The sequence below is a fragment of the Streptopelia decaocto genome (assembly GCF_964273445.1).
Source record: "Streptopelia decaocto genome assembly, chromosome: 16".
Lineage (NCBI taxonomy): Eukaryota > Metazoa > Chordata > Aves > Columbiformes > Columbidae > Streptopelia > Streptopelia decaocto.
This window is the reverse complement of record NC_138671.1, coordinates 5,824,484-5,836,707: the sequence shown is the minus strand read 5'-3', so window position 1 is coordinate 5,836,707 and position 12,224 is coordinate 5,824,484. Positions and strand designations below refer to the sequence as shown.

General features: G+C 38.6%; 1 protein-coding gene across 3 annotated transcripts in view; it reads left to right on the top strand.

Moving 5' to 3' along the window:
• CA10 (carbonic anhydrase 10) overlaps window positions 1-12,224 on the top strand; it is a 161,847-nt gene that overhangs the window by 139,575 nt on the left and 10,048 nt on the right. For all 3 annotated transcript variants that reach the window (XM_082067049.1, XM_082067051.1, XM_082067050.1), the window contains one exon: window positions 11,931-12,026. In XM_082067049.1, coding sequence (XP_081923175.1) covers window positions 11,931-12,026 — 96 coding nt within the window. The remainder of the gene's footprint in view (window positions 1-11,930; window positions 12,027-12,224) is intronic.

Genomic DNA, 12,224 nt, shown 5'->3' with positions numbered 1-12,224 from the left:
GAAGAGTCACGATAGTGTAACCCACCAGAGCACCTAAACTAATTTTTGTGTGCTTTCAGAGCCACTTACAAGATCAACCTGTGACATCCTCAGAGTGACGTGGCCAGCGGAGCAGCAGCGCTGCCCTTTCCCACTGTGATGGCCCCTTGAAAAATCAGCACTCTGGTTTCAGACGTATATTCACTCGCCTCCGAACACCACTGCGAAAGGCACCTAGGGTATATTTAAGGACCATTTTGCTTCTCTGGGAAATGCACAGTGAGAAATGGCACAGCTGGGTAGCAGCGCTGACATTAGAAGAGTGACAGATTTTAAGGGATAGGAAGATTTAAGTGGCAGGAAGAAGCAGGACAGAAAAGGGCAGGGGAGAGCTTCATTGTTGATGAAAGCAGGGGAATATATGGGTCTGAACGTGGGCAAGGAACACGTCATGGACTGAGGTGGCACAGCCGTCGTTATAGTGAAGTCTGAAACAGCGCGCGGCTCAGAAGGGCTCCAGTCCATGCTGGGACATTCATCCACCAGCACGGTTTTGATTTTGTCCTTTCATCTGTAACCAAAGTTGACAGGACTTGTTGAAGCAAAATTTAAGTCTATTAAACCAAGGTGAGCATCCTCAGTTCTGCAGAGAAATAGAGACTGATTTGATAAAACAAAAGATTTTAGTTGAAATTACAGGGAAGGAAAAAAAGGTAGACAAATTGAAATTTGGACTGGAGCACAAGAGCCAACAGCAACTTTAGGTAATGTTTTTGAAAGATATAATGCCCTGAAGTACTAATAAATGCATTCTTACATCTCATCCTGAGAGCCTTACAGATTTTTTTTTTTCTGGAAATGTCCTAAAAATCTCAACATTGATGTTCAAACTTACAATTATTTTGAGCAAACCTTTTTCCCTGGTGAGTTGCCCCCTTTTCTTCTGCAGCAAATTTCTTCTACTTGACTCCCAGTTCTGCACAAAGTGATTTGTTACAGACATTGCATTTTTTTTACCTTCTGGAAAGTGTCAGTTTCTGAACAAGATCAAATAATCTCCTGCGCTTTAGTATTGACTAATTTTAATTATTAAAACCTTTCTCCCAGGAAAAACTCTTCATGCTGCTTGCCGAGAAACCAGCAACTTTTAATAGAATTCAAGAACTTATTTTCTTGAGGAGGTCAGGGAACACTGGAGAGACAATTCTGACTGTAACTGGGCTCACAGTTCAGTGACATTTTTATATGGAAGAACCAGCTTTTTCCTTTACCTTTTTTTCCTCTCAATGTGTCTTCCTTTAAACTTGTAATAATGTGCGTTGCAGAGGCTGGAGTAATAGCAACACCTAATTTCTTATGCAGTAAAACTTAATCATATATATTTAAAGGAATTATAAAGCTAAATGCATACTTTGCATATATACTGCAGTTATTAAAATCAGAAACCAATCTTTTATTAGATATCATTCTAGTGATATGCAGTCCCCATTGCCATAATTTTATATGGGATCCTTTCCTCACAACAGCCTAGCAAACTGATATTTTTAAAGTGCCAATGAGAAAAATAAACAGCTATATTCATATTATAATTTCTCATCTTTAAGTTCTCAGGTTTTCACATCATTGACAAATAATTAGATGTTTTAGCAAGGTAATAGGACAATTACACTGTTGCTCCATAACTCAAAATCTAAAGGCAGCACTATAAGGCAGCTTTGCCTACAAACATTACAAACCAGCATATTTAACAACAAAACCAACAACAAATTGTTTACTGCAGGGTAATGAAATAAAATACATGCTTAATGATGTCAGCTTGACAAAGAAATGAAGTAATATGTAGAGCCAACCTTATCTTCAATTAGGTGTCTATTTTGGTCAAAGAGTTCTTAACAATACAGTTCAAAGAGCTGGATTTTTATCTGCTGTAATTTTCAGCTCCATTTCATCTGTTCACTAAGAGAAAGGTAAGAGAAAGGTTCTCTTTTGCTGTGCAAGAGCCATACCACAGGATAACGTACATAACAAAGACATTAAAGAGAGGAAGAGGCACAACAGTCAGACTGACAACACTACAGCTGGTCAAACTTGTGCATCTCATAGGGAAAAAAGACAAAACCCGCAGGAGCCGTGGCATGTATTAAACAATCGTTTCTTGCACATCTAACAAAGACCTGCACCATTCCACTCACTGTGCACCAACATTTGTAAATATTTGCATGATTCCATGAGCCTGGCTTGAATTCAAAGCCAACCACAGCATTACAGTCACGCTGCCAGCACAGGGAAAGCAGGACCCACGGGTCACCCTCAAACCACCGTCCTCCCACGGGCGCTCGGGCAGGCGGAGGTGGCTGCTGTGGGGATGGGAGAGGAGCAGCCACCATCTCCTGCTCTGCACCTCCCCTCCCATCAGCCACAAAAGGCAGCAGCACTGTGCCGGTTGTTGCAGAGCAGCGGCTGTACCTCTCACAATCCCTCATTGCAGTCAGACCCTGTGGAGGTGACGCTGCAGGTCCCCATTCAGTCAGTGCTGCAGGGGCTGGAGCTCCTCCAGAGAAATATGATGCTGTGATTCTATGATTCTGAAGGCGAGGCCCTTTGCCAGCAAGAATAAGGAGCTGCTTTCACAGCCTGACTGAGGCCAGGCTTTCTGCCAGCAGAAAATGGAATCATAGAGTCATTTCAGTTAGAAGAGACCCTCAGGATCATCGAGTCCAACCATAACCTAAGCTAACTCTGGCACTAAACTGTGTCCCTAAGAACCTTGTCTAAACACCTTTAAACCCCTCCAGGGATGGTGACTCCACCACTGCCCTGGGCAGCCTGTTCCGATGCCCAACAACCCTTTCTGGGAAGACTTCTTTCCTAATATCCAATCTAAACCTCCCCTGATGCAACTTAAGGCCATTTCCTCTTGTCTGATCACTTGCTACTTGGGAGAAGAGGCCAACACCCTCCATGCTACAACCTCCTTTCAGGCAGTTGCAGACAGTGATAAGGTCTCCCCTCAGCCTCTGGTTCTCCGGGCTAAACAGCCTGATTTCCCTCAACTGCTCCTTATCAGACTTATGCTCCAGGTCTCTCACCAGCTTCATCACCTCCTCCGCACTCTCTCTAGTACTTTACTACACGGACAAAATGAATTTCAAGGATTTTTGTAACTGGATTTTCCTTTTCTAATTCCAGAAAGTCCAACAGACAAAAGATTTCTTCAGGAGTTCAGCATTTTGGTGCATTCTGTTGTTTTCTTTCATTAAGTGAAAATATCTGTTTGGCATTGCAGGTATTTCCATGCTCGGATTTTCAGCATTTCATCTATGTAAATTAACCTGCAAATAAATACAGACTGTGTTTTCTAATGAAAAAAAGAAATCTTTGCAGTTGTGTGACGTAGAAAGCCTGCTGATACATTTTCATGCCTTTTTAATTTATGCTGCACTGCATTTGTCAAGCAGTGTTTGCCAATATCCTATTTTCTTTCAACAAATCTTCAGATAGAGCTAAAGGGCTTACTTTATAAAAGATAAGTGGCTTAGTTATGACTTCTAAGTGTCAGTTATCTTTCCTACTGAGTATAATGCCACTCAATTCATTTAGAAACAAGATAATTTTATAGTTGTTCGCCTTAAGCTGTAGTATCTCATGCTTAGATAATGCATGTCCTCTCGTTCTGTCTGTGCCCGTTATTTCTCAACTTCAAACTTACCTTTTAAACTACAAATGTGAAACTGTCTCTTATGCAATTTACATAAGCAACAAAAAGGAGTTGTACTTCCCTTAGCTTTAAGAGAAACTTCCAGCATATTCTTGGGAAATAAATATAAATAAATAAATAAAATTGCCTGCAGGGCAGATCTGTACCTTCTTTCAGTCTCTGACAATGCACCTGAAACAGGAAATCCTGGTGTGAAATTTCTTCAAATGGTTTCTAACAATTTGGCTCTGTAATATATCATGTCATCTACCACAGCATTAATATCCTAAAGGACCTTCAATAATTCAATAAAACTTTCATTCCAGAAATGCTTTTGGCTATTTTGAGTCAAGCTGGGCTTCTTCAAACTTCTCTGTGTTTGAGCCCTCAACTTACATTCAAAGATTAAATGCTATCATCACTAGCAAATATATCCATTTCTAATTATTTTCCTCTTTTATCAGGCTTTAAATGTTTCCTTGTTATCACTCTTTAAGGTGCTGGAAATGCAAGTGTCCCACAGTCCCCTGCCAAAACTATTTGTATTCTGAGCTTCCTTTTGCACCTTTTATGGGTGATGTGTCACAAATTGTCATGGATCAATAGCACAAATTGAACTTCATAACATGACATTCATTATCTAGATGCTTTTCCCAACACCATTAATGTTTCATTTGAGCATTTCACAACATTGTTACCGGAGAAGTGCAGCTATTCCCATGTCATAGACGGCAAGCTGGGCAGAAACGGTAGGAAGATTTGCTTAAGGGCAGAGATGGAGTCAAACGTAATTTTCTTAAGTCATAGGTGAGCAACCCAATCACTAAAGGGGAATGAGACTCTTGAGAGAAAATGAAGTGTCAATAAATCATTCAGAAAGATCCCATGAGACCCCGTGTGTGTTTTCACATTTAACTTTCAGTGGGTATACTACCAATATTTTGCAATTCTATTAGTAAAAAAAACAGAAAGTCTCATCTTCCAAGTGCATATGTTCATCCTCCATGCTTATGTGCTGCTTTCCCTTCCCGAATGTTATCCTCAATGTTACTCTGTGCTTTCCTCATATAAACACATTATTGTCATTTTAAGAATATAAAATCCCGTGCTTCAAGTTCACTATGGAAAAATGATATTCTTAATTTAACAATATACTCAATAGATCAGATAAAACTGATAATTGCCTTGTTTCTACTTCTGGTTTGTAATCCTAACAAATAACTTTTCTTTTCTTGCTAGTTAACATTGGGTATATTAAGCTTGACCATTTTTTTCTTACTAGTATATAGAATGAGGACAAATGGAATAAGGCCTAGATCAACAACCAGATTTTCACTAGTCCAAATTCTATTCATTCTTTTTTACTCATCCTTTTATTCATCGGTCTGTGATGTTTCTTAGTCTGCTCTAGCCCATCATGCCCATCCTTTGAACAGGACTGTAGCTACAGATGGTACTTTGGCAAGGTAGACCAAGAGCAGTAGTGGCATCACGCGTTGTTATGCAGGGCTTGAACTATTAATGCATCCCTGTTGCACCGTTCGGTGACCTTACACATGTGTCCTTTTGACTCAATATCTCAGGGTAACACAGTGACCAAGAAAAATATTGTCAGTCACTACTTCAGCATGTTTTTGACTTACAGGAACCATTTTTTGCTGTTTTCTGGACTGATTGCTAAAGAAATATAGAATTCCCCCAGAAATTCAGAGCACCATTATGTAACTGAATCTCCCAAATGGAGCATTTATCTGAATTCATCATCACAGCGTCTGAGCATCTGTTGTATTTAAAACAAGAAAACAATTTAAATGTAGTGTTCAGTCAGAAAATCCTGCACGAATCCAGGAATGATGATAGGCTCCTCTAATAGCCGTTTTTTTCTACATTACCCCTATTCTCTTTTAAGATGTAACTTTTGTAGATGATGGATTGGGTCAGTGCCAAATTGCAGCTTGCAATGAAATTTAGCATCAGCCAAGACATAATCAACATTAAACATTTGAGTCTAAGACTTCATTTTGATCCTCACACAAAGTGAATTGCAGAACAGTGTCATTTATTTATGTTTAGCCAGCTCTTGCTCATCTGCTAACAGTGAATGACAAGAGTGGTTGACTGGCAGGTCAGCCAAAAATACCCCATGTTTAGAGGAACGGGCAGTGGAAGCTTCAGCAACGACTGTCCTGTCAAAAATTCTCCTGAAGCCACAGAGCAAACACCATCACAGACACATCTCTGTACCTCTGGGGCTTAATCTGGATATTTCCTTCATTGTGTTTCCTACTGTCTGGGAGAGTACAAATGATTGTGACACTTGCAACAGCTTCAGCAGCATTTGGATGGCAGGAAGCCATCACCTTTCACGTTTATTTCTTTAGCCCATCATTTACTTAAATTTTTTGGTGTTAGCACAAAAGTGAAAAGTCCTAATAGCAAATTCTGAGACGCGCACAGCCAACCTGACCTCTTAAGCTACCAACTTGTACTTTTTACTGTAGTCCTGTGGATGCTTAAGAGCAACATCAAATTTTAAGTATTGCCTAAAACAGCCTTTTTTCCTACTTGCAAATGTATTAAAGTAAGACTTACTAAAGAAATAAGAGCATATAAGAATATTAAAGAGAAATACTTTTAAATCTTCTGCACTTCATTCAGGTCATATTTTTCATAGCAATGGTTGCATATGAGCAAGGAGTAAGTACTGCAAGTTGGATCTTCTTGCCAACCAACCTAATGAAGTGTTAGACACCATTTGCAGTTTAAGTGCTAACTTCTGGCATATTTCTAGTATTTCTAGCATTATTTCTAGTCAAGTAGATTTTGCAGCCCACTATAGTTAACCCTTGACTGCATTTCCACTTTCCTGCATGATGCATTATTGTATTTCTCTGCACGTGTTTTTGTAGAGCTGTCTGCTCCAAAGCAGGAGAAAACTTGTTCCTTCATTGCATTTTTAGTCATATTCTTTCAAGGAAAAAATAATTGTAATCATTTTTATTTATCTAGGACACCATTGCTGGCCTATTGCTATAAATGTGGATGACAAGACTGTCTATTAAACCAGTATTCTATAAACATTTATTTTAGATCACTAAATAACTGTCAAAAGCAGTAAAAAACTACAAGCCACATTTGTCTGCAGCAGCTTCAAGAACACGTTTTAATAGAAAGAACAAAGAGAGTCAGAGAGATAAAATTATTTCAAACAAATGGTTTTTGCATTTGTCATTTGGTATATTGAACTAAGCTAATCTTTGTAACTGATTTTAGTCTTAAAACCACAGCAGTTTGTTAAAATGCTAAGTAAACAGCTGGAAGTATAGGTGGACATGTAAAATTTATGTTACCAATTTATCAACAACATAGGAGTACCTCACTGCTCTAAGCTTCTACATAGAAAATAACAGACAGGTAAATCTATGGCTTAATTAATAAGTATGTTGTTAATACCACCTTGGCAGATCCTGACATTTCATTGTAGAGTACCCTGTGGCTGAGCAAAACAGTTTTGTTTTTCAAAGACAATTACTATGAATCATAATTTCCGTCTTCTCAAACAGCGTTCACCTGAGCCCACCAACAGGCCAGTTCTCCAGCTGGTACTATAAAGAGACTCGCTGAACGCAAAAAAGGGACTGAGAACAGGACCAGAGAGTTAAAGGTCTTGTCCTGCCTGAATTGCAGTGACTTGTACCTTGAGCAGGCCAGGAGTATCCACCAGGATGCAATAACTAATTATGTGCAAACTTACTGCATTCTCCTTGCATGTAAGTGTGTGAGGATAAATGAGTTTCAATCATTATAAGAATTCAGGAAAAGACAACATTAACATCCAGCTCCAAATTCTAATCAATAATGAAACAATGCAATTTTTTTTTCTTTCTCAAATAGTCCATATGACATTTAGGCCTACTATTAAACAACATATCATAAAAATACTTCATCTCTTGCCAAAGATAGGAAAATTTACCACATATTGGTCCAATGAAACACAATAAATCAGGACCACAGGTTCTGAGAAGCCTGGTGCATGTCCTCACAGATGGTGCTAAACCTTTCCAGGAAGCAGGAGATATGTTTAATTTCATTAAGACAAATCTTAAAATGTTTATGTCAACCACAAAGATTTTACATTCTAGAACAAGGGGACATTTTAAAAAAGCACATTTATTTCACACTTGTTCTGATCCACAAAATTAATACCATGAACAGTTCTTGGGTGGTACAACAAGACTGTGCTTTCCAAAGGGTTTTGCAAGATCTGTAAGAGCAAATTTGTTTTAATATGATAATATCAACTGTTGTTATTAATAAGTTTTAACTAGTCAAAATTATTTTCCTCACTGGACACCTGCCATGCAAAAATTATATTTCTTTTGCTGTTTTTATTAAACTTTGGATAAACAGAAATGTAGAAATTTTTTTCCTTAATGAGATCTTAGCCGTTTTTTACAAGAACTCTAAATCAAAACAAACATAAAACTTGTCTTCTCGAGCAATTTCATTTGCTTTTGTTCCCTGCTGTGCGGGAAACCTGCTTTGCTCTTGCTCTCAATCAGGTATCCCAACAGTTTCTCAGGTAGCACAGCATAATACAAATATTATAGTTACGGATTAGCTGTTCCCTGCTGCCGTTCACTTCATAGTTTAGATCCCTTGTCATATACAAATCAAAATGTTTATGCATTCAATTATAACACTTCCAAGAGAAAAATAAAGGCTATTCCATTACTCCCAAGAGGACTGTGTAAAGTACTGTGATACTCTAAATTCGCTGTTTCATATTTCTCCACGTCTCAGTGCAGCAGAACATCTCACAGTGATCTAACATTTAGAACAGGGTTATGCACGCACACTAGTTCAGAGCTCTGTAACTCACAGAGAGCCTTGGTCCGAGCCAATAAATTGCTAAAGGTTGCTGAAGAGAGTCCCTGCAAGGGGCCATACACAACCATACACAGCAAACTGCCTCCTTTTGCTCAGCCAAAGACCCCACGTCAAACGGCACCCAAAAGAGCTCCTGCTGCTCGCTCGGCCCCACCATGCACCTTGCACCAAGAAAACAGCAAAACATTGCGGAGAAAAACTGTCCAAGCAACCTGAGTGCTATGAGTACAGGGCTGAACTTCAGAGCACGGGCAAACAACAGGTTATTATTGTTATAAACACACATGCACCTGTGCTGGGAAAGGGAATTTTCCCCACAGTGGCCAGAACATGACCCACGATTTCACCCTATCTATACTATTTTGCCCCAAAGACACAGCCTGTCCAGCTGAGAACATGCTCAGTGGGTTACCCCCAACATTTGGCATCAGCTTCTACTGACATTCCCGACACAGCCAACCTCAGGTGTTGTATCTGCTCCTGGTCCATTGCACACTCTTGGGTGATGGAACAAGGGCACATTCTGGATTTTCATTGGCTAGAATGAGAGTAATTAATCTTAATTCTCCTCTTCTCCCTGAAAAATAGAACTTCTATTGCTTGAGGAAAACAAAGAGCTATCAGTTGTTCTGTGGCAAATTAATCTTAAAGGGGGAATCTTCCAAAGAAAATCAATAGCTTATAACAAGATTCTGTATCGTGTTGGAGCCCTGAAACTCCAACCAGAACCAAAGGGGACGTTCAGCATTGCAAGTTTGCTCTTGTTGTGCTTTGTTTTTAATACAATGGCATCATTTGGAAAAGTGAGATTTTCACATATGAGCAATTTTAGTTATTTGTGACTTCACCTTCATGGAAGACTCTAGTAATATTTAAATACAGACTGTTCTTATTATTCTCAAAAGAAGGAATTGAATAAGGAATTACAATTTTTTATCCTGCATGTAATATTCTACATCTAAGACATCTTTAGTCATTTGTACCTTTCTAAATTAATCTATTCCATATGAAAAACTTTAAAAATTATGTCTCCTTATGTGGTCGATCTTTTTAAAACAAATGGACAAAAATGAAAGTTTGACATTGACTCAGGGCTGCCATGGGTAGGAAGGAGAAATTGGTCCTTACTTTCATCCATTCCTGTGCCAGACATTTTGGGTTGTTAGATGAACTAAATTAATCTAATTCATTGTTATTCGGGGACGTTGTACAGAAGGAATTCTAGTCTAAAGCAGATTTTGTCACTTATTTCCTTGATCATTCACAAGTTATTTTGGCTGCCAGAGTGAATAGTTGCACATAAAAAGAAAAATATGTTACTAAGTCCCCAGAAACATGATGTTATCAAAGTTCAGTAGTACCACAAAGTGATGACTAATGAGCCTATAACCTCTATGTGCTGTAGAGTAAATGCTCTCATTAATTCTTTACAAGACTTTTAGAAAACATACTGCATTCATCCTGCTTCTGGCTGTCAGAATTCAGTAGATGACTTCATTGGCTACTTTGACATTTTTACTTTTTAGTTCCAGTTTGGTTTGTTAGCTTGCCTTTAAAAATGCCAACTGTGTGAACTGCAAAAAGCTCAACCAATAGTTCCCAACCCAGACAGGACAAAAGTAACTGAAATTAGCACATTAGAGGAGTAATTTTGACCCTTACCTTATTTTTTTGGTCTGTGAACAACCAGCTGTAAATAGTAAAGCTATGTGCCAAAAATCTTCTAATCTTACTAATGCAAATATTCTCTTTCAGAATTTCCAGTAACCCTTTTTGCATCAATGTGCAAGCATTAAAACAGCATCACTGAGAGATTTGGGTGGTAGTGGGAGGACAATGTGTGATGGTTTTTTTTATTAGTAAAACTCACAAAATCTGATTCTGAGTAATTGACTTACATGAAGCACACATTTTTCAGGCAGAGCAGAGTGTAGGAAATAGAACTGTCTGAACACTCCCCGAATTAGAACACATAATTTCTCAGCTTACCATAGATTGAAATCCTACTGGTGTAGGTTACACAGAAACTGGGATGCTGTTGTAATTCAAATCACTACTAGTACACGTGTTGCTGAACATACATCTTTGCATGGCAAAGCACTTGATTGTGGACTGCAAATTGTATAGGGAGGTCATTCTTGCAGAGAAATCCTTGCAATTGTATTTCACTGCTGAAGACATTGCATTCATCCAAAACACAAAGTCACCAATGCAGGCGGCACTAAACCCTATTTCAGTGGGTTTTGACGGAGGGGGGCTGGTTTTTTTCCTCTTTATTATAAACATGGAAAGCACACTATGATGAAATTTCTTTACTGGCAGTGTTAGTCTTTCATAATTTGTATGGCTTAAAAGACTACCAGACACGGGCCAAGTCAATACTGGTCTTGTTCACGGCATTTAAGTTGAGACATTTCAGTGGACAGCCTTTAGATTTGTGCCGGCACATGGAAGACACATCTGATTTTTAAACACAAACATCAGGCTTCTGCAATTCTGAAAATGCCAGAACAATGACTTTGCTTTTCTAATTGACATCTAAAAAGTAAGAAAGATATCGTTAGGCTAAATAAAGCCAACTAGCCTTTCAAATACTTAGAAACACTCAACTGTCTCAGGAGTTCATTGAAGTTGTTCATCGTCTACAAAAAAGTGAAGCTACAGATTGCAATATAAATGGTAACAGTGTCCAGTGATCCCAGACAAATTAAATACCATTGTCCTGGGTAGAATATTTACATGTGCAGCAAGAGAGATGAACTGTGCCTTCTTAATTTAAAAATTAGAGCAAATCACAGAACTGAAAAGCAGAAGGAAAGCTGTAGGACTTAAGGAGAACCTGGTTAACAATAATACACTAAGTGCCTAACTGCAGGAGCTTTTGCAACCGAGTTTGTAAAATCTGAGGCCAACGAATATCCGTATTTTGAATTCTGCAAGTGCTGGTTTAAACAGTTCCAAACCCGTATCCCATATGTTTCTTCAAATATTTCAACCCCTGACTCCTCTGTGTTTGGCTTGAGGCGGAAAAGTACAGATGACTTGCTGCCCGTGGCAAGTGCTGCTGCAACAGGGAAATGATGTCAACCCCTGCAGTGCAATTCATAACCTGATGTGAGTAAATTCACTTACTGGCAATTTAGAAGAAAACATGCTGGTGCTGTGCCAGTTGGAGCCAGATGGTGACTGAAATTATTAAAATCATGCGTGCTGCAAACGTCTGAAAAATTGCACTGTTACAAAATATCCTAAGCGTAGATGGGATCCTAATACAAACTAATTGGTGTATAGAGAGCGTTTGCAAACACTGCATGGTATGATTTGCCACTGTTCAATTGAAATCTTTTCCTTTCCCGTTTTCTAGGTTCAACTAATCCACTATAACCATGAGCTGTACACAAATGTCACAGAAGCTGCAAAGAGTCCTAATGGGTTGGTGGTAGTTTCGATATTTATGAAAGTAAGTACTGAATATTATCAATACCTCATCTATAGACAATGGACTTCTTTTCCTGTGAACTGTAAATCTAGGAATTAGACTGTACTAACTCTAATCTGTACTAAGATTTGTAAACCGAGCGTTCCTTTCTATTCATCTTGTTCTCCCTTTTCCTGTTTTGTTAGATTTATTTTAAAATACTAACTTTCTAACAAGTTT